General features: G+C 38.7%; 1 protein-coding gene across 2 annotated transcripts; it reads right to left on the reverse strand.

Annotated features, from left to right (window-relative positions):
- Nucleotides 1-1,554: 1,554 nt before the first annotated feature.
- Nucleotides 1,555-24,181, reverse strand: LOC143275269 (uncharacterized). 2 transcript variants are annotated; one of them, XM_076579257.1, is made up of 10 exons: nt 24,160-24,181; nt 19,775-20,357; nt 16,549-16,628; nt 14,605-14,673; nt 13,879-13,903; nt 12,947-13,063; nt 12,200-12,330; nt 11,158-11,342; nt 5,980-7,758; nt 1,555-5,306 (listed from the first exon to the last, which is right to left on the reverse strand). In XM_076579257.1, exons 2-9 carry the CDS (start codon nt 20,175-20,177, stop codon nt 5,997-5,999), a joined length of 2,772 nt encoding a protein of 923 aa, XP_076435372.1. In that variant the 5' UTR covers nt 20,178-20,357; nt 24,160-24,181; the 3' UTR covers nt 1,555-5,306; nt 5,980-5,996. The 2 variants fall into 2 exon arrangements, with proteins under 2 accessions (XP_076435372.1, XP_076435366.1); XM_076579251.1 differs by lacking the exon at nt 1,555-5,306 and having other exon boundaries at nt 5,677-7,758.
- Nucleotides 24,182-24,186: the final 5 nt, after the last annotated feature.

A 24,186-nucleotide genomic window follows, 5' to 3' on the forward strand; every position in this document is an offset into this window, starting at 1 on the left:
GCTGGCCTAAAGGACTGGATGACTCTCAACAAGCTGCAATTAAATGATGATAAGACTGAATTTATGATAACCTGTCCAAAGAAGTTTCGTCAACATCCTTCCTTTCCTGACTCTGTTCTGATCAATAGCACACCTGTTTCACTTTCTCCCTCTGTTCGCAGTCTTGGTGTAATCCTGGACCAGTCTCTTTCCTTCCAACAGCACATTTCGAATATCTGTAAAGTTGCCTATTTGGAACTGCGTAGAATCAGCTCTATCCGCCACTATCTCTCAACCGATGCAACCAAGACACTTGTATGCTCTCTGGTTCTCTCAAGATTGGATTACTGCAACTCTCTTTTGGCCGGCCTTCCCAAATACCTGTTAGACAGACTCCAACGAATTCAGAATAACGCTGCCAGACTCATTTGCAGAGCTTCTAAATTTGACCATGTTTCTCCTCTCCTTCAGTCTCTCCACTGGTTGCCTGTTTCTGATCGAATAGACTATAAGCTATCCACTCTGACCTTTTCTGCAGTCAACGGATCTGGCCCAAAGTATCTTTCTGAACTCATCCATATCTATACCCCGTCTCGCCAGCTCCGTTCTTCCTCTGATACTCGACTTCTCAGGATACCTCACGTCAGAAGTAAGACCTATGGACACAGATCGTTTTCTTTTCAATCGCCAAAGACGTGGAACAAGCTCCCTGATAACCTCCGTCATTCTGATTCCCTCGCATCCTTTAAATCTCGTCTCAAAACTCACCTTTTCCCTCAGCAATAAGTTCAATTGTGGCAGGTCCACAACTACATGCATGTATATGAATGTGTATTGTGTGTGCGTGTGTTTATGTAAGTTTGTGCCTGCCTATGTGTGCGTATGTGTTAGGGTAGCTGTTAGATACACATGTATGTTAAAATGTATGTATGCAGTGTGTGTGTGTGTGTGTGTGTGTGTGTGTGTGTGTGGGTGGTCACATTTTGGTGTGTGTATGTAACATAGATATAATGTTTTATGTTATCAAAAGCGTTTTTGTAAAGCACCTAGAGCAGATTTCTGGATAGTGTGCTATATAAGTATCCATTATTATTATTATTTACCCTGCCATGCAGGCAGCCATACTCCATCTCTGGGGGTATGCATGCTGGGTATGTCTTGTTTCCATAACCTGCCAAATGCTGACAGAAGTGACATGTATTACAGGATCTTTAACGTGCGTATTTGATCTTCTCCGTGCGTTTATACACACTAAAGGGTTGAGGCACTAGCAGGTCTGCACACGTGTTGACCTGGGAGATCGGAAAAGTCTCCACCCTTTTCCCACCTGGTGCTGTTACCGAGATTTGAATCCGGGACCCTCAGATTGAAAGTCCAATGCTTTAACCACTCCTGTCGGCTATTGCACCCTACTGTTTTGAATCCTACTAGTAAAAATGTAAATTCCATTAATGTACAATTAGGAAAAAAATGGGATTATTTCTTTCATCCAAACCTGCTTCTGTTGACTTTCTTTTTTTTTCTTTGTGTATGTGTGGGAGGGGGGGGGGGATGGTTGTTGGGTGGGGTGGGGGGTTCGTTTAATAGGTCAACAAGAAAGAAACAATTTCAACTCTCTACCTCTCTCTGTCCAATTCTCTGTCTGTATGTTACCTTCACAATGAACAACTGCTTTGCGTTTTTATTTTTATTATTTTTGCTTGTTTGTTTGTTGTTGTTGATCAGTGCTCGAGCGTGTGCACATGTGCATGCATGTATGCCCATGTGATTGTGGATATCCGTGAGTGTCTGAATGTGTGTGTGTGTGTTTGTGTGTGTGTGTGTGTGTGTGTGTGTGTGCGTGGAGATCAAAGTAGTATGGCATGTTTGTGTATAATCTTAGTAAAATGAATAAAGAAAACGTCAAAATATTTATCTTGTTCGTAGTTTTCTGTAAAAAAAAAAAAACCCAACAAACTTGCCCGTACATCAATCAGTGTGCCATGCTTGAAAATACCTATACACATTTTAACCAGTAAGATCAAGTTGTTATAATTCTCCAATACAGCATGTGGTAGTTGTTTGGTATCCATGATTCCTAACAGAGCATCTGTTAGTGAAATGTTTACAGAAATTCCAAGTTTGTCAGACATCTGATCTTCTACAATTCTCCAAATAGTGGATATTTTATCGCAGAGAAAGAAAAATGTTCCACATAATCAGTGACATTGCAGTATTTACAGTTTGAGCTGCTTGATAAGCCTATTTTATTCTGAAGAATGTTAGTTGGATAGATATTACACAATATCTTCCACTGAAGTGCTCTAAATCTAGTTTCTGAGGTGCATTTACTTGTTAATGCCCAGTGACTATTGTTGATTGTTACATCAAACTTATGTTGTCAAAACCTGACTGCAATTGGCTCAGGCTTATAGGCAGAGACTAATAATGCTCTGATGTGTCTGGCTTTTGTTACTGCATTGTTGACGTTTTTGTTTTTAACAACAGTGGCTCCTTGGTTTCTTCTCGTTAAACTGTTCTGTGTTGCTGTTTGAACAGCATTGTATTCAAACAGTATAGCTGCTTTCTGTCCTGTCTTGTTACGAACCACTTCAAAATACTTCTGCTGACTTTCATTACATATGGATTTTACTACAATTCAGCTGACCTTCACTTGACCTTAACAATGGGCATCTCAGGACAAAACACTGCTCAACCAATAAGATCACACCTCATAAATGAATACCCTTTTTTCAGTGCTAACCACATCATCCACTTCTCTGTTAGTATGATGGGTAATTGTTGTCAAACCGTTTGATTTTTTATGCCTATTCATTTGCTAATTTATGCAATACTGCCACCACCGACCAAATACACAGTCTCAGTTAAAAAATGGAATGTTGTCACCATATGTAACTCTGCACCAACTGGGGATCACATTTCCTTTTCAGTTTATTTCCCTCAGACATAACAGCTGATTTCTGATTGCCAATGAAACTTAGCAACTTTATCAAAATCCACTGCTGACGTTGGTATTCCTGTAACTGCCCTATTCTGGAACAAAAGGAAAACAGACTGGGAAAAAGTTCTGCCTGTTGACAAGAAAACTGTCCTTACCAGTCAGAAGCCTGTTCCTTGCTATACATTATGCCCCAAAACTGGGACAGAGACCGCTGTGTTTTCAACACAATGAAATTATCTCTGAGACAGCTGTGTTTTTAACACAATGACACCCCCGAAAACAGAGTATGGCTGCCTACATGGCAGGGTAAAAGCGGTCATACATGTAGAAGCCCACTTGTGTACATACAAGTGAATGTGGGAATTGCAGCCCATGAACGAAGAAGAAGGAGAAGAAACACAATGAAATTAGTCTTGACTGACAATGAAAAGAACTTGGCTGAAACAAATCAGACCAGCAACTACGGAGATCATGATGAAGGAGTCATCTCACTGATGAGATCAACTGTTAAAAATGTGTCTCATTCTAGGGTCTTCAAAGGACACCCGCAGATACAAAAAATCAGATCCACAGAAGAACCATGTCCATATTACAACTAAGCACATTTTATATATTCTAAAATAGCTGAAGTCTCTTGTCGGCACAATGAATGAGTAGACGAAGTACACTTCATCTTTTGCTGGAGTGGATCCTCAGGTGTGAATGAAGACCTATCCTGGATGTACACAACTGTCCACTTACATTCTGATGTACTGGCAAAGATAGCCTTCCAAACAAGAGAGACCATGACCTGAAATGAAGGAAAATAAAGTCCTTGCCAACCAGACATATCAGAAACAATTTCACAAAAGTGCATAAAACAACAGTGGCTGCACAGATTCATGCATGGCAGACTTTTTGCCACAATCCAACACAAGCATTGCAGACCCTGACTGTGTGCTCATTGCTATGACAAGGCTTTAGTCATCAACAACACAGTGTAAGTGATTCAGGTTACAGTTGTATGCACACACTGAGTGTGCACACATGCACATGTGTGTGTGTGTGTGTGTGTGTGTGTGTGTGTGTGTGTGTGTGTGTGTGTGTGTGCTGGCACATACACCAGTAAAGACTACGAGTCCCACTTTTTCCTACCTCCACATATATTCATAAAACGCAAAAGAACACTTAATGTTTCAACTTCACAAGGCAAAAATGTAATAAAAAGCTAGTGACAAGTCATCCCTTCTTCTAAAGTTCTACCAACAAAAGGATTTTTTTTCTTCTCTTATTTATATATATATATATATTTTTTTTTTTTTTTTTTTTTTAATACAGAACACAAATTGAAGTCTAATATTCAAACTGAACAATCAAAGAACAAACATAAATGATACAATTTAAAATGATACATGCTGCTGCATGATCACACTTAAACATATATTTTGTAGAGCACCGTTTTCTTAAGAGATCAACATAATGTGCATTAATTCAGTCGCGCGCGCGTGTGTGTGTTATGAGGGAGAGTAAAAAAACATTTTGATTTCTTTTTCACTCCACTTCAAAAAAATAAACAAACAAAACAACAACAAATATCAAAAACAGAAAAAAGAAAAGAAATAGAAAAAGAAAAAAACACCACCACCACCAGATGCTTAAACACTGTGAAAATACACCATAAAGGGATTACCTTTACTGCTGAATCAGTCTGAATTCCTATATGTGTACTTATATACACAGAGAACCTCAGTAACTAAGAGAATGAAATCAATTATATAGGAATAAACAACACAGAGCTTCAATAATCAAAGAATAATGTACCACACACACACACACGCGCACATTTGTAAGTAGAACAGTGAGCAAGTGAATAAAATAACCTCGCTCATTCACACCAGATAACATGGTCGTATAGAAATCCAAACCAAACCCATGATCTGAGATTCTTATTTAAATAAAGGAAATCAGACATTTTCATCACCAGGGACAAATGGAACATACTGAGTCCATGTTTCTTGTTTTGTAAAGTCTGCAATGGTTCATGCGTTTGGTTGTGTTTGTTTTGTTGGTTACTGATTCCGTGGTGATTTCTTGTGTGCTCTCATTTGTACGGTTTCAGCAAGTGGATTTCTCCCCTTGTTTTCTGCAAATGTCTCTCGCTCTTCTGGTTCACTGGCTTTGACCTTCATTGTCTGGACTTCTCTTTCTTCACATCTGCAGCTTGTTCGACCCTTCTTTGTACTTGTTCTTCAGTCTTCCCGACCATTTTCATCTTTTTGTCTGCTTCTTCCATTGGTTATTTGCTTCCTCACTTCATCTGCACTTCATTCTTCCCTCATGTTCCTCTTCTTCAGTATTCTTCACACTTGATGGTAGGCAAGGGAACAAGTCTGCGTGAGTATGATATCTGTTTAGCAAGTGAATGAGCACACGTGTGTAATCACATGCAAATGATTTTTGCGTATCAGTTGGGTAGAGGAGGAAGAGGGGGTAGGAAGTGAAGGGGGTGGATGTGCAATTAGGTGGGGGGAAGAGAGAGAGAGAGAGAGAGAGTGTGTGTGAGATTCTATTTTCATTTGCCATCATTTCTTATTTGAAACTTGATTGTATTTTACTGACTCCGATCAAGATGGCTTTACAAAGTCTATTCTACAATGAAAACCCTTAATAAACACAAACCCGATGTAGAAACACATCAACATGTATAAAAAAAAAAAAGAAAAGAAAAAAAAGAAACACCACCCACCCCCATCCAAAACACACACAAACACACCAACAACTATCAAACATTTACTTTGTTTGAAAAATTGTCTGATTCCTACTCCAGCAAGAAAGAACATGGGTATACAAAAATATGCTTTGTCACTTCCAGTATCAAGATCTTAAGCGTACTATTCAGATATTGACTAATGTAATGATCATAATGGCCCATATCAAGATACGGATGAGCAGCAAAAGCAGATGAGTGTAAGGTATTGCACTATACATGAAATTCCTCAAATTTAGCCTTCATCAACCTGTGCAATTACTTTTTAATGGCAGTAAAAGAATCCATATGGAAGACAAAATTTTACACTTACATCAATCAGTATCGGGCTCATATCTTTCTTTTCGAAGATGGGGAACCAGAACGACTCCTCTTTCTTTTTTCCTTTCTCCTTCTCCGGTCCTGTGCAGAAGGAGACTTTAAGGACTCGTACTCTGGTGAGCTGCTTTGGCCTCTTTCTCTTGAATGGTATTTCCGTTTATGCCTAGGACTTAATGATTGTCTGTGCCTGGGACCTGGCGATCGTCTGTGACCCTTCTTTTCAGAGTGCATGGCAGCTCTTATGCCTGAGATACGTTTTGCAACTGAAGAACGAGATGGGATTGGGGACCATTTTGATCTCTCTGTCCTCTTCCTTTCATGATGCCTGGATGTGGATCTGGATCTGGATCTTCTGTTTCTGGAAGAATGATGGTGGCGATCCACAGTCTTAATCCTTGCCTTGTGGCTGCTGCCTGAGGAAGATATGTCACCACTGGGAGACCTTCTGGATCTTGTTTCAGAAGAATGACCATGGCGATCCATGCTTCTACTGCTTGCCCTCTGATTCTTAATGGTGCTCTCTGTGGAAGACCCGTCCTTGCTAGGGGGCCTTATTGTTGTGCCTTCTACAGGTGCATTTTTACTAATGCTGTAGTGCTGCATGAACATGTCAAATGCAACACCAAGTCTTTCACTTGAATGGGATTCCTTCTGCTTAGTGAAAGGGAACAGGGTTTTTCTGAGGCTTTCATGTTGCTGGAAAAGTTCCACAAATTTATTTTTGGCCTCGTGTGGATTTAGATTTGACTTGATCATGTCGGAGAGAAGATTTTGCATTTCTAACTGACTCAGCTGATCAAACATTGCTAACTGTTTCTCCCTGTCAACTATGCCAAGGCTTTGATTATCAATGTGCAGTAAGGCGTAAAGTTTGGTCATAAACAATTTAACACGTTGCAGTATATCATCATTTGTGCTTTCACTGACAGAGCTGGCAGGAGGTGCTGCACTATCCTTGGGATGGCTCTGCACACTGGTTTCAGGTTCACTCAAAGGACATTCCCCATCAGATTCATCTTCAGGATTTGGTAGGTCCTCAACTAAAACTTTCATTTTGGCTTTGTCCACAGGATAATTCTGATTCCTGCGTCTGTCAAGAGAATCAAGGGCCAGCTTGATGTGTTTTTCTCTCTGTCCAGAAGACAACTCTAATTCACAGAAGCTGTCCTCAATGAACTTTTCCAGGTCTTCACCGGCTTTCATCCATGTGAACAGCTCCGACTGTTTCCTGTGTCCTTCTCCTTCTTTTGTGCTTTGCAGGAGTTTGCTGAACTCTCTCTCAATCTTCATGACCTTCTGACTCGCTGCCTCCTGTGAAAATCCCTTGAAGTGGAAACGCTCCAGCATCCAAAGCCTCTTCTCCACCTGTTTCTGCGCCTGTTCTCTGCTTATTCCCAGATGCTGAAACTCTTTTCTGAAGTCACGGATCACTTCATCGTCCAGTACTTTCTTCCTGGCTTCTTCTTTAGGACAGTCATTGACAATATAGGCTTTCAGCAGGTCCATTCTGTAGCTAATCCTTTCTTCAGCTTCATCGAATGTCAATGTTTGCCTCTCAAATTCAAGAAGCAAGTTCCATCGATCCTCATCTTCTATCACACGTTCTTTGGCAAGTTCGAACGGAACTCCCCGTCTTTCATATTCTTTCAGCAGTTCCAGGCGTTCTTCCAGCATCTCATGGGCTGTGTCAGGGTCGATGTTGCTACTGAGGAAGTCCCTCTGCAGAGTGCGTTTTAAATCATCCACCGCTATCTTTCTCTCCTCTGGAGACCTGAAACCATAAAACATTTTTTTAAATTCATCAAAATTGTATGATTTTCAAGTCTAACGCTGAAGCATGCTTTTCCAAGCAATACATAGATGTTCTAAACTATTGTAATACTTTTTGTTGCTCCCTTGTTCCTAATATCCTTTTGGAACAAAATCCTTATACTAGTTATAGATTCAAACTTTAAACATAAAAAATAAGGAGTCTGGAATGATCACCTACCCCCCTCCTCTCCCCCACCAACCCCATCCAGACTATGCCTGGACTATGCTAAAACATGAAACTGAAAAAGAAAAAAATATAAGTAATGTTTAGAAGAAAACAAAGCATTAAAAACAGCAACACAAAATCATTCTAAGACAAAAATAGCATGTGGATCATAGGTAAAAGGAATATGCATGCAGCACCCTGAAGCTTACAATAATCATACAAATAATTGTGACGCAGCAGGCGAAAACCATACTAAAGTTGAAGCCAACTATTCTTCGCTATAAACAAAAACATGTCATTAGGAATTCATAAACTTTCTGAAAGTACATAAATGTCAAAAATGATAAATTCTGACTTCAGCCCGTTTTCCGTATGCTGCATCACAATTAACAAGCAGGATGAAAGGCTGATCTCTCTCTTGCATGCACACGTAAATGTATGCACACATACATATATTTCAATAACTTAATTGCAATTAACCTGTACATACTGACAATTTGATGCCACAGCATGTCACTCAAATGTGAGACATATATTAGGGGATACAAGATAACTGGACTGCTCAAGCTAGACTTAGGCATATGTCTATCATACCCGTACACATCTTACTTCCCAAATCTAGTTATCCACCCCCATTCCACACCCACCAGTAGTCTCTCCAACCTTACCCCCTTTCTTTTTTTTCCTGATCATTAATCCATCTTTTTTCATCTTTCACACACATGTGCACACCGTAATACTATGCATTTCAAACTATATTATTTCTGAAGATAAAACTTGTAACTAAGCACAATCAACTAAGAAACAGAAGAACAAACAGAAGACAATCAAGACACACAAGCATACAAACACAGTCTTCATGGAAAAAATAAATTCATTCATAGAGCGCATTTTCATGTAAAAGCTGCTTAACCTCTTGACTGCGCTGTTGACGTACGGCGTACGTCATGAAATGTCGCTCACCAAAGCTGTATTGACGTGCACCGTACGTCATGTTACAACGTTCTATGTTTCGAGTCCCGCATTACAGAAAATGCAGTCTGCTAACCATTAAATTAGCTCCCCTGAGAGCTCTTTATCTCCTGAGTTCCGTAAGCTAAAATTATTCATCGGATTGTCATATTTATGGCGAAAGTTTTGCAAGTTTGTATGAAGCTCAAGTTGCGTTTGCAAAGCCATGGCTGAATGCAGACAAACCCCAACACTTGCACTAATATTGAAAGAAATCTTTCGCGATGCAAACAGTAGAGATGAAGATTGTGGACTGAATGAGATAGAACTGCGTGAAGTTGATGCCGAAGACGCTGATTTTGACATGGAGGGGGGTGGGAGGTGGAGTTGCTTGATGAAACTGAAGACAAGCTCAGCTGATTCAAGATGCAGGTGGGTGTTTACGAGGTTTGTCAGTTTATTATTTGCTTTCTGTTTGATGTAACAATGAATATGACTGCATTGTGTGAGTTTTGAATGTGTTAGCTGTGGTAAGTAGCTTCGTCAGTCACTGATCAGTGTCTGTGTGAGAGAGAGAGAAAGTCACGTGTGTACTGTGTGACCAACGCTGTGCGAGGGGGTGTGGCTTGCTGGCTGGCTCATTGTTGAAGACATCGTTGAAGATCTCGTGGGTGAGGAGATGTTTACTAAACTGAAATCAGAGAATAATATACAGAATTGTATGCCTAAATTACTCTGTAAATGCAACACTTGTAGAAGTGTGTGTGTGTGTGTGTGTGTGTGTGTGTGTTATTATGAGAAAGAATGAAGGGGGTGTGGCATACCATGAACCAGTTTCAGTGTGTGTGTGTTGGTTTGGTTTTTTTTTTGGGGGGGGGGGGTTTGGGGGGGGAGGGGGTGTTGTTGTATATGTAAAAAAAAAACACAACAAAAACAACAACAAACTTAGTCTTTTATGCAATGTGTTTCAGGTGTGCAGCATGGTGATGATCATGATGTTCATCCTGGACCATCTGGAGTTGACAACTTGCCACAAACCTACAGCTGAAGACCAGCAGCAGCAAGACCAAAGGGCAGTAAACAAGCCTCCAGCACTTCTGGATTACAACAGAAACATGGGTGCCATGGACCATCATGACCAACAACTGCAGCCCTACGATGCCACAAGGAAAACCCTGAAGTGGTACAAATATCTGTGTGTACATTTTCTACAAATTGCCATGCTGAATGCACACATCCTCAACAAAAAAAGCAGGCAACAGCAGTACATTCCTGGACTTCCAGAAGGATGTAACTAGTGCCATGATTTTTGGTGACCAAGACCCAGACACTGCTACAGATGACCATGCTGTTCGTCTGTGTGGACAACACTTCATTGATGTCATCCCATCTACCCCACAGAAGGCCCGGCTACAAAGGAGGTGCAGAGTCTGCTGGAAGAAAGGGCAAAGAAAGGATGTGAGGTTCTACTGCCCAGACTGCCCCAGCAAACCAGCACTGTGTCTTGAAGACTGTTTCTACAAGTACCACACACAGTGATTTTACTGGCGATAGATGCTGGGTGAGTACACCCTTTTCATTGTTTGTGTGGACTGTGCTGGAGACTTATGCACCTGGACACTCTTCCACAGCCTTTGACAGTGTGTGTGGTTGATCACAACAGTCACAAGAAAGACTGGTTAATAAGCTGGTTGATGTTGTAGCACCTACATGATGGAATGACAGTCCCAAATTTTTTTTATTGCATTTTATGGAATTTTTGTGTCAGATTGGCTCATTATTTGAACATGTGAGTATTAAAAACAAAATCTTGGTTCATTTTCCTTTCATTTGATATATACTTTTATGCACTTATCTTCAGTACTTTTTGAAATATAACCAAATTAAAATCATTGGCGTGTTTTTCTTGTTTTTCTGAAAATTTTCTCAGCATAGGCTATAGCAAAACGTACTAGCAGTGAAGGGGTTAACTATGCTGTACAATGTCAAAATCCACATGTATAACAAGCATGCAACTGAATGCTAAAATGACAACGTACATACATAACCTTGCAGAGACATCCAACCAAAAATCAACAGTAATATGTCTGCACACACACACACACACACACACACACACAAAACAAAAAAAACAAGAACATTACACTAAAAACATATAATAACAAAAATGTTTTAGGAAGAACCAAAAGCCAAGCTGTGCAGAAAATACCACACAATAACACAGTTCCTGCCAACACTTACAGTTCTCTTTTCTCAAACTGGCAGGGGTCTCTGCCTGAGTGAGTGTGCCTGGGCCCTTTGTACCGTGGCTGACCACACCCTGTGGTTTTCTCCACCTCTTTGCACAGCTGCCGGGTGTCTTCCGTCAACAGCGACCTTTTCTGATTCTTTTTAAGTCGAGCGTAACGATCTGGGTCACACGTTTTCTGTTTCCGCAACAAGAGCAACAAAAAATGAATGGAAGAAGAAGACTAAATCAGCAAGATACAGAATAAAATATTTTTTTGAATAGCTTTAATGAGAAAGATAAATTGAGCATATGCGTGTGTATGTACATGCGTATGCGTGTGTGTGTGTGTGTGTGTGTGTGTGTTTGTAAGAGTGAGTGAGTGAGAGAAAGAGACACAGCGTGCATGCATGTGTGTATGTGTGTGTGTGTGTGTGTGTGTGTGTACACATCAAATTCTTCATTTAAAATTTTAAAACAAATTCAGTCATTTCATCAGTATTTTGCTGGATTTTCAGCATGCAGAAAAGTGTTGCTGATGACTTGAGGTTAAATATTTCAGTGTCTGGTATGCTGGAGTATCTGTTTATATGTGAATGTGTACCCAGTACATATATACAGACTGGTACCCTCACTATAACTTGTTCAGCCTGGGTTTGATATTGTTCAAATTCCGTAATTTCTATCAGGTTTGCTAAAAAAACACAAAAAGAATACAACAAAGCGACTATTCCAGGAAACACAGAGACAATCACCCAAACAAACAAATAAATAATCACCCAAATCCTGGAACAAAAATGACCGAACTATACAATAAATGCAGTATCTGTTTCTAAAGTATGCTAAGTTGCTTCATTATTGATATTCTCATCAAGTGTTCATTATACAGGGAAATGTATAAAGCTTTTGTCTGCAGCTGTCTGTGAAAGCAAGAGCCATCATGAACAGAAAAAAAATTCATGTTACTAATATCTAATTGTGTATAGCCATATCCAACTGTTTTGCAATGAGTGTCGAAACAGTACAAGCAGAGTTAAAAAAAGTGTGCCCTCTTACCAGATAGTTCATTCTGTGCCTGAGGCCGATGATGTGGAGAACCATGTTGTTATGGTTGCATTTGGTGTCACACAGCTCACACACAAACAAGTCTTCTGTTTCATTGTACATTTCAACAACAAATCCAAGACCTGCAACAACATGATTATGTGAATACATTTTACCTTTTTCTAACTGAAAGTCATTAAAACATAAAGTTTCCGCTGTTCCAGACACAATATTTCCAGTCATGCAATAATTGAAAAACTTCTTCTACATGAATCCCACCTTCACTCATGCCTGCGAGATGGCTTTTACATGAACACCAGTCAAGTTAACAGCAAAACTCTTATTTTTGGAGGTGTGCATGCTGGGTATGTTCACATTTTCATAACCCTCCCAAACACTGATATGGATCATGGGATCTTCAATCTCATATGCACTGTTTACACACTAATAGGATTAAGGCACCAGTAGGTCTGCACATATTTTGAGAAGTGTGTAGATACATATATATGATATACAGATTCTCCTAAGTGGGGTCATAGCTGTTCTTTTGTAAATAGAAGCATTAAAAAAAATGAGGCCAGTCTCTACCAGCCTGTTTCAGTATTCCTAACTGGTCTAGTTTCCACAGCATAAGTCAACACGTTCAGTTTGCTTCCATCATTAAATCCAATCTCAGACAGAAAACTCTCTTCTTTATCTGTCTAGGCTCACAGAACCTACACCAACGAACTGATGCTTGGTTGACATGCACCCACTTACCAACCACAGGCTCATCGGCAGTCATGCTGGCAAAGGCATTTACGAACTGGCTGACGCCCTCAGTGCTGGAAGAGCTTACACCATTCCTACGTTCCTGGACTTTTTTGGGCAAAGGTTCTGCAATTTCCGTGTCAATACATTAGACCACCAACGTATGTGCATCAAGCTTCTGAGTATGAAAGAATAACTAGCACCAAAATATATATCTAGCTTTCGAGGATAGACAACCAAAGAATATGCATGAAGCTTTTGAGTATCAAAGAATTACTAGCACCAAAACATACACCAAGCTTTTTAATATGAAAGAATTATGATTATGAAAGACAGTATTGAGTATACATCAGTGGAATTTTTGTTTCTTTGTTCCTGAGAATAAGTTTAAGGTCAAACAATACAGATCATTGCATTTCTTAGCAATACTACCTCCTCAATCTGTTCAGTCAAATTCTCATAGCTAACAGGTGTATGTACAAGTGTGTACAAATGCATGTGTGCAAGCATGGTGTTTTGGGTCATCATCTGATGATTTTTCACTGCGGAAACAAACACATGCCCACTCATTACATTTCCTGCATAAAATGAAGAGTACTTAGCCATAAATCTTAACATACTATGTAGGTTTTTGATTTACCATTTTTTAGCCTGGGAAAAGATATCCCTTTTAAATTATGTTTTTGAGATTTAAATCTTTCCCTTCAGAACATGTGATGCACACTGATCAGCTAAAAATGGCAAACAAAAATGGAATTTTCTTTTCTGATGGATTACCAAAATCAGTCACCCATGTTTTTCTTCAGTATATTTTTGTTTTTGTTTTTTAATATGTCAGCTTTGTATTGTTTTGAAACACAGATATTCAATCAATGCTATCCTTCATTGTTGTTTGTCTCCTTTCTTTGAAGTGAATTCTACATACAAAGCAGAATACTCACTGCCTGAATCCAATGCTTTCAAAGCCTGCAACACAACAATGTTTTATTTTACTTTTGCATTTTATTTTTGCACCAAGCACAACATTCCACTTTTATATTCTGCACACACAAGATGTGATGTTTCCCTCTCACATATTATCAATTTTTACAACCTTGGTGTTACTCAATGTTTTGTTTTTGTTTTTTTTCAGCACAAGGCGTACAACATCAAACTTCTCTATCTGGATGCAGATATTGACACCAGAAGTAAACATTTACACTGAAATATAGAATGGTGGAGGACAAGCCTTCTGTCATTTTGTATACCTGCAAAGATGCTTTACAAAAGACAGTATTTTGCAGCTGTTGCTGCAGCCAATGTCTATTATCCCCATAAAATATATGGAGGAAAGATACATCATTGTGTGTGTGTAAGCACATATGTAAACACTTCAATGCATATCTACTAGGTTGTTTTCCACCACACTTGAATGCAGGTCATAAAGAACCAGGTTTGTTTTTTTCTTTTTTCATACTTCAACATGGCTTCTTCAGCAGTGTTTCTTCTTTTTCTTTTTTTTCTCTCTATTCCTACATATACTTCTTTCTGTGTTACATCGTTTTTATGCATCTTTACAGTTTATTTTTTTCTTTCTTGAATTGTTGGATATTCCCTGTATAGCGAATGTATAAAATCTTCAAATGACACATGAAGAACCAGTCTGTTCTGACTAGTGCTTGCAGTACCTTGAGATGTTTCTTGCCTGACATGTGCCTCCACAACAACTGCTCGGTTGGCAGATAAAGCTCGCATACCTGAAACACAGTGCCAAAGCTTCACCACCTGTACAAGCTCACACTGATCAAAATGAACCATAGACATTTTTCTATTCATAAAACATTTCATCTGGGTGGGGAAGTTGTGAAAGGGTTGAGGATGGGGATGGACAGGACAGTGTTTTCTAAAAAAAAAAAAAAAAAAAAAAAAAAAAAAAAAAACCAAAACAAAACAACAGTATATGCAAATACAGCTAAGCACATAAGGCAAAGCCTTCGCTCCCATGTGATGCCTTGCACAAAAAAGTGGAATTTTTATACTAAAAATTTTTTTTTGAGTAAATAAAAAAAATACTGCAAAGCAGCTCATCTTGAAACAGGGCATTCATAATCATGCACTGAACTGGCCTTTGACCTCCAACCACTGACATGTCACATTTGAAAACTTTGATGTTCTGGCCATAGTTTATCATGTTCTAAACCTGATGAAATCTGGATGAAAAAACAAACAAACAAAAAAATCCAAGCTCTGTCATAATCCAACCCTTTCCACCATGGCATGATGTAACATTGGACACTGACATATTTTTTTTTTTTGCTGTTTGGACATTGACAGTATCTTTCTTCTTCTTTATAACAACTTTCTTTTTTCTGTTCTCATGGGCCGCAACTCACACACTCATATGAATGTGTGGGCTTTTACATGTATGCAGGCAGTCGCACTTGGTTTTCTGGGTTAAACATATCCAGTCATTGAATTGAGTTTGATGAAGATAAGATAAAAGACCTTATATTATCTCTTATACCTTCAAGCCTTTTCTATTTAAAAAAACAACAACATCAAAACATGTTTTGACTGCGAGCTTGGACCAAAAGGCACATTGTCTTTGAAATGACCTATAAAAAGGGAGAAGAGAGGGCCTTTTGATTTTATCTCATGTGGATATGTCTGCTTTTAGAGCATATCAGAATAAGTTGTGTGCGTAATCACTTACATGCATACTTTAAATGCTTTTATTGTACTGATGACTTATTCCAGTGCAAGCAAACATGCTTGGTCCTTATGTTGCCATCACTGTTGTTATGACCTCTGAAATCTATGAACTCATACCCTCACACACACACACACTTGCTGAGAAAGCTGGACCAATCAGGAATACTGAAACAGGCTGGCAGAGACTGGCCTCATTTTAAAAAAAATCCCACTATTTACAAAAGACATCTATTACCCCACTTGGGAGAATTTGTATATCACACACACACACACACACACACACACACACACACACACACACACATATATATATATATATATACACATACATCACTCACATGCATGTTCACACACACAACCACCTCAGCCACCACATAGTTACAGGTAAATTTATATTTTCAAAGTGAAATGCACCATTTTGTAGAACATTTGACAAAGCAGCAATGATACATAATACTTGGAAATGACTGGTGAGATTTTTGATGGATGGGCCTGTTGGCCCAAGCTGATTTTGCTCAGGATAAACTCTGTATATCCATATAATGCGAGAAAATTATCATTTAAAAAAAAAATTTTTTTACTGGAATGGAAAGTAACTAGTTTTTGTTAACTAATCTACTTATTTCAATCTTATTCAAATCTTCAAACAGAACATAGAAATAATGCTTTTTTCAATAACATCATTCTCTCAGATTACTCTTTACACTTAATAGTTAATTCCATTCAAGACTTATGTGTACAAGTCAGCGGAGCCTCTGTGTAGAAAATATTGGCATTATACCTTTTATTACCACTTGAAATGAGGTGGGGGTTTTTGTTTGTTTGTTTGTTTTTTCTTTTTTTTATAATCTTCACTCTCTCACATACAGCACAAAACTAATGTTAGCCAAGGTAACTAAAGAATCCAAAGCAAGACTTACTTCGCAGTATGGACTGACATTGTAGTCTACTTCCGACTCGTCTTCAGCTTCTGTAGATTTTTCAGCATCATGTTTTTTCTCTGGCAAACACAAAGGAAAGAGTATCAAGATTCAGGCTAGTTTCAAGACTCATGCTATCTGTGTGCCATCATAAACTTACACTCAATTGATGTTGGCTTTTGAATTACGACACGGCTCATCCTGAAACCTCCATACACAGCCACACCCAAAGTCATTCTTATTTACTTTTTATTGTTGCTTATAGTCCAGCCAACTGCACAGGGCCATATCAGGACTGTCAAACCATAAAAGTACTCAACCACTTCCACACAAAATTGTCACATCTACAAAAAACAAATAAACCAAGAACAAAAAAAGAACCCACCTAGACAAACCCACAAAACACAGTTCATGACACATTATCCTAACCATTTATCTTCTTAGGGCAAATAAGACTAGGCCATGCTGAGGATGTCAGCCCTTTCACTTAATTTACTATCCCCAGGTTACAAAAAAATATGAAAAATGAAAAAACGATACTTCAAAGCCAAAGACAAAATACAGAAAAACAGCCATATAGGCAAATGACACTGCAGAATGGATAGCTAGTGTCCGTCTTAGTGTTCACAATTTCACTACCTAGTCGCAAGAGCAAAACAGCACAGATAGTACATCCTAGACTGTGGAAAAGAGAAAAAAGTGTCAAGGCTTGCTTGAAAAAAAGAAAAGGGGAATGGACTGGGAAGACAGAGAACGTATTCAACAATGAAGGAAGAAAAAAAGGCAGAAATAAAGAGAGCAATAGAAAAGAGGAAATTTCTAGCACAGAATTTCCAGAAGGTGGGGATGCTAATTACCCTGAAAGACCCCTGGTATCCCAACAGTGGGGGAAAGTCATTCAGGTGAAATCCCAGCAAACAACTTGAAGGGAGCTACCAACTTCAGAATGCCAAGGAAACACACCAGAGGTGTTCCTGCACTGCTACCAAGTCAGTTTGGTTAAGTGGTGGCTGATTCAACATGCACACCTATTATACTTAGCCCCATATCAATGACAACAATCACTTAGTCATGGAGCCTGAGTGAGGAAGCGCATCCACATGGGGAGACTGAGTGGAAACAAGCGCCACATCCCTCGGACATCAGTCCCTATGAATCTACCAACACTGAACACTTCGATAGTCTCACGACAGGCAAGGTAGTCCAGAGGAAACTAAAAGAGAGGTTACTTTAAAAACAGGTCATGAAAAAACAGAATTTGGGTAAATTTTGTTGTTGTTTATGAAGAGAGAGAGAGAGAGAATTATGACAACGCCACTATTGAGATCCTTTTGATAAATTTATGTAAGACAGGACTGTTCTCTGGAATTTCTTTCTTTGTCTGAAACTTTGGCATCAACTAAACTAAACACATACATTCATACAGATGTCTGCTGTGTTGATGTTTGTCAGGAAAATTAATTAAGCAACATTCAAAAGATCTGTAAATTGCATGCTGCTTTACTGTATGGCATCATTATCATTTTGCTTTTTAATCTGATCCCTGAAACAAAATAAGACAGGTAAGCATCTGTTAACAAGTAGCTAAAAAGGAACAATTTCTACTGAAAATGAATACAGAATATAATCACACAAAGCAATATACACACTTATAGATGCATACATCTCAAACAGAGTAGTTGCAAGTGTGCTTCTCAGCACATTCCACTGTACATTTTCAATATAATTAAACAGGAGAGACAAGGCCCTCAAGACTCACTTGTGACACACATTTTATGCAGTAAAGGAATCATGAGGAAAAAAAAAGATATTTTTTAAAAAAATAGTTAAAATGTGTTCTGTATCTAAATATCAATAACCTTTGAAAAAAAGAAAAAGAAAAAAAGGCTTGCAAGTGGGATCAAACCAAGCATGTTCTGTATGGAAGCAAGTACACTTACTCACAGCACTACAATGCATCTGATGTGACTCGACCAAATCTAATATTCAAAGCTATGTTGATATTTTCTTTAGCGTGATAGCTGTATTATTGTATTTAAGGTAATAACACCATTTAAATCATGTTTTTTGATATATCACAATTATTTAAGAATTCTTTTAAATTGGCATTAAAGGAGACGTTGACATCGTCTCATGCACACTGCAACTTGTAGCTGTCTTCTCTAGATCTGACAAACCAGTCTACAACAGACTGACGGAAATTGAAAGAAATGATCAAATTGATTCAATTTTTCTTTTATGTTCATTCCAATTAATTCAGTATCCACTTTAGAATATTCATATGCAGTAAACATGTCAATGGTGTCATTAATGTCACTGTATGTGTTCTGCCCAGAATTTGTATTTCTTTTCTTTTAATTGTGAACATGAAAAACGATGTCATAAAGTTTTTTAACCAAACATAGCCCACATTCTGGCATTTGAGAAGCGGTATCATGGATATTTTTTGGATCTGGATCAAGTCTCAACGAAATAAACCATTAATGAATCTGAAATATGCCTTAATTCGGATGACTTACAACCTATCATTGGTCTGACTGTTAAGATATTTTTTCCTTCTATATTTGATACAAATTTAGTATTGGCAGACAAATTATTTCCAGAGAAAATACAAGTGAGTCAAAAAGGCAGGCACAAATCTTCAGCAAGTATGTATATATATCTCTGTGTGTGTGTGTGTATGTGTGTGTGTGTGTGCATCCCCTGTTTTTCTTTTCCTTCTTTTTACTTTTTCACCATTCTTCTTTTATGACTTGAAATAACTTTAAAAAAAACAAAAAACACACACACAAAAAATTGCCATCCCTTCATTGCTTCTCTCTCTATCATTGTCTAAAATAATATTGTCTAATATATCAGATCTTAAACTTTTTCAAGTGTTGGGTTTAGCCCTTAGTTCTAATGTTGGTCTCCACATCCTGGTAACTTATTTCTTCCTTTTCACAGAGATCAACATTCTCTGTAAATCTGTGACTGCTGGATAAAACTGATTTACAAGTCAATGCCAGTGCCATAGTCTAAATGGCTGTTTGAAAAAGGCAATTTCACTGAGAACTGTTTTGACATTTTGGGGTTCGGGGTGGGGGCGGGGGCTGGAGGGTGGGGAGAGGGGTGGGGCAGGCTGTTAACCTGCCTTCCAAACTGCTTTTTGTTGTCATTATTTTGGTATCCACATACATGTATACATAGAGTACACACTGCATGCCAGTCCCTTCCCTGTCTTTACCTTCAAACGACGTTGAGCTGTCTGGTTCTTCGTACTGTTGAGAGGATTCCTTTTGAGGCGGAGAGACAGTTTTCTCTCCTTCAGCTGGTGCAGAACTTGACAAATTTATCTCAGTCCTGGCGGGTGGTGGTCTTGCATTAGTGTCAGGGGACTTGTCTCCAGAAACTGGGTGAATCGGGGGGCCTTTTGTCCCCATTAGCATCATGTGATTAGGATCAGGAGCTGTGCCCAGCAATGGACCTCGACATGGTGGGAAGTTCTGCCACATTCCCACTGTTGGGCATGGCGGGGGAAATCCTGGATAACTTCTTTGTGGACAGGGACCCAACAATGAATTGGTAGGTGGGGGTAATCTCTGGTTCGGACCATTCATACCCCATGGTGGTGGGAACCTTGCCCACATTTCTGACTGCTGTTGATTCGCTAGTCTTTCCACTTGTATTACTGTCCTTTGGGAAATTCTGTTACAAGTGGGTTTACTGTTTTTCCAAGATGCCAATCCGTGGCCAAGTCAGAAGATATGCTGTTGCTCTAGAGTGGACCTGTCCTCTTGTCAGCTATTTCTGATGTTGTTCTGGAATGTCTGTTACATTTCCAAAACAAAATAAATCAGAAAAGTCTTTTAATGACCCCCACACAATATCATGATATGAACAGCATGGCTGCTTGCCTTTCAGCAATAAGAAAATTTCTTAATACAGTTTAATATATATCAACAAGGAAACAAGAGAGACACAAACTAAAGAAACTGAAAATGATTCAACAGAAACAGACATGTTGTACGCACACACACCAACAAAGGAATCATGGGGGGGGGGGGGGGGGGGGGACAGTGCAAAACAGATAACCTCATTTAAAAAAAAATAATAATAATAACTCACTCAGCCACTGATATGACCTTTACTTTTGATTTTTCTAACTTTACAATATAAAGCACTGATATTCTGGCAAAAACAGATCTCTATAATGTATACCATGTTGAATAAAAATTGGAAACAACAACAAGGTTCTATCATGTTTTTTCATTACATGATCATATGATGAGTTAAGTTACTTAGTAAAGAAGAAACTTTTACAATGAATGCTTTTATCATAATCAAAGGTTTTTATTTAGAAAGTCTGTAATTAGGAGGTTTCGTACCAAAATGATAAACAATGTCAGGATCTCGTTGAGATATGTAGTGATTCACTGTGTGCCATTAAGGTTTTTATTCAGAAAGTTCATAATATAGAGGTTTTAGTAGCAAAATGACAAACAATTTCAGGATCTCATTGAGATGTGTGTGTGTGTGTGCGCGTCGTGCATGCATGTGTGAGTATGTGTGCGCGTGCTGTTGTTGTTGATGATGTTGTGGCATTTGTATGCTAAACCCAGTAATTTTAGTAAACGTGAATTTTTCTTCATCTAGTTTGGATCACTACCTAGTTGCCAGAGCAAAACAGCACAGACAGTATATTACAGACAGCGGAAAAGAGAAAAAATTGTCAAGGCTTGCTCAAAAAAAGAAAGGGGAATGGAATGGGAAGGTAAAAACAGGAGACAACAGTGAAGGAAGAAAAATCAGAAATTAAGAGAGCAATAGAAATTAGAAAAGAGGAAATTTCCAGCACAGAATTTCCAGAAGGCAGGGATGCTAATCAAAACTGAAAGACCCCCGGCATCAAAAGGGGACAACAGTTCTAAAGTCTGTTACAAAATAGAAAAAACTGCCTATCAGTATAAGTCATAATCATAATGTGTGTGAGTGTGAGTGTGATTGTGAGTGAGTGTGTGCGTGTGTGTGTGCACGTGCGTGCATGTGCGTATGTGCAGAAGGGGTGCATGTATAATGTGTATATGTGAGCATACTATGTTATGTGCAAGAGCATACAACTCATGATGAAAAGTCCATTGCAAAAACCAGTTTCAGCCTCTCAAGGAAGCATCGCTCACTGGTCTAAAAACAGGTAGATAGCACATGCCTGATTGAGCTCCTTTGCTAACTGAAGCCAGTGGAAGTGTTCAATCAGCCATTTTGCTATTCGTGTCAGTACAGCACGAAGCGGCAACTTTATATGTGTAGCTGTGCACTCAGCAGGCTATGATGACTACTTCACAGCAAGCTTTCACTTGCTTATGGCGTTGGTAAAGCTGACATTCTTGTGTGTGCCTCCACAGCAAGTTTACCCTATGTATCATTGCACTGTTTTCCTGTAATAACTTTGGTAAATGAACCATTGGCAGATATCAATCAAGACACAACATTTGCCATGCCGTGGGGGCAAGCATGACACGATTTCATCAAAGATATATGATTACAGTTAAGAAACTACCACCAGTTAGCAGACGACTTCTCAACGGACTGACAGTTGGATACAATTGTCAGTATGGCATCCAGTTGGTTTCAGCTTTCCTGGCCAATGAGCTATCCACCTTCTTTTAGAACTGTGCACATCACTGCTTTTGGACAAATCCATATACACTACACCACAACTGCTTGGCAGATACCTGACAGCAGCATAACCCAATGCGCTTGTCAGGCCTTGAGTGCATGCTTACATATTGTGTACCTATCGGAGTGGATTTCTTTTTAGATAATTTTGCCAGAGGACAACACTCTCGCTGCCATGGGTTCTTTTTCAGTGCACCAAGTGTGTGCTGCACACGGGACCTCGGTTTATCGTCTCATTCAAAAGACTAGATGCTCAGTTTGATTTTCCAGACAAACTTGGGAGAAAGGGCCAGAGCGGGGCTAGAACCCACACCCTCACCGACTCTCTGTATTGGCAGCTGAGTGTCTTATTCTTAACCATTCTGCCACCTTCCTCCAAAACAGAAACTGCAGAAACCAATAATTCCACATTTTATATATATATATATATATATATATGAGTGTGTGTGTGTGTGTGTGTGTGTGTTCAAGTCAGACTTCCAAGGGAAATAATTTCAGTTTGATTTATCAATATTTTTAATTTTCTGCTGGTCTTAGATCAGTCAAAGTGTTTAGAAATCATTTTGAGCTTAGCCTCTGTGCAATTTCTGATTGAAAAACTGGATCTAGCCACTTATAATTGTCTTTCTAATTTTGAATGTATATCGCTCTTTCTTTCTCTGAAGTTCTAGCTGAAAATGAAATGCTTGGAGTAGCCAATTATGATTTAAAAATATATATATATATATATATATATATATATATATATATATATATAATGACTTCCAGTACTGATTTTGTGTTTCTTCTTTGCATTTCTGTTTGTGCTCAAGTTACAGCAACATCAACTATGGTGTTCATCTGCTCTGTTCACAATATTTTCTCTCTTCCATCTCTTTCTGATGCCAGTGTGTGTTGCATACACACACACACACACACACACACACACACACACACAATGTGTTCTTACAGTTACGCACACTTGTGCTCATACATGAACACATGTCAGTGCATGCGTATGACTGCCATTGTAATGTTTGTGTGTGCTGGTATGTTTTCTTGCATGTTTTTCTTCCTTTGATTTGAAATTATATTACATGCACTGAAATGTGGAACATCAAACTGCTGATTATGACAGTTAAGTTTACAGTTCATATTGTCACTTTATACTTAAAAACAGACACATCAGCAAAAATTGTAATATTACTAGTAAAACGATGGGTGTAGTGTTTAACTGACATTTTTTCACTGTGTTGGCTTGATGCTTTCTTATAAATTATATAGTACCTGGGCTGAGAACGTATAGGTCAGACATGTTATGTGCATAATTAAAAGCAGAAGTGATCCAGCAGACCTAAAGCTTGCTAGTCATAGTGGCATTAATTTACTTGCCCAAATAGGACTAAGACCTATACACATAGTTCTTCTCTTCTCTCAGCAATGAGTTTTGTTGTGGCATGTCCAAACAGTACATATTACTCCTGTTATTTGCCAGGTATATTTTGGTGTGTATATGCAACATTGATGTCGTGTGTTACGTATAAAATAGTGTGTTTTGTAAAGCATCACGTGCACGTTTCTGGATAGTGTGCCATGTAAAGCATTCATTAAATGGATTAATATATCAAACCTCGTTTTTTTCTTCTAGCGCATATGGTTGAAGTGCCTCACCACCCCACTTCCCACTGTTTCGTGACATAAAATCAAAGCGATTTGTGGCCTCAGCAAAGAGAAAAGAAAAAGAAACAAAATATTAGTCGAAATTCAGACATCAGCTGTAACATTATGATTTAACGGTAACCGTCGGTGACGTGAAAAATGCACAGGTCATCATTATCACAATATCAGGCTAATGCCTGAAAGTCTACGTGTAATAAGGTTTATGTCTGGAAGTACTGCGTGGATAAATGACGTGATCTAACTCATGTAGTTCGACACTGAAAATAATATCAACATCAGTTTGTTCCCACTCACCGAACGTCATGTTGATGGAAACTGCCC

Source organism: Babylonia areolata, chromosome 2, assembly GCF_041734735.1.
Source record: "Babylonia areolata isolate BAREFJ2019XMU chromosome 2, ASM4173473v1, whole genome shotgun sequence".
In the NCBI taxonomy this organism is placed as follows: Eukaryota; Metazoa; Mollusca; class Gastropoda; order Neogastropoda; family Buccinidae; genus Babylonia; species Babylonia areolata.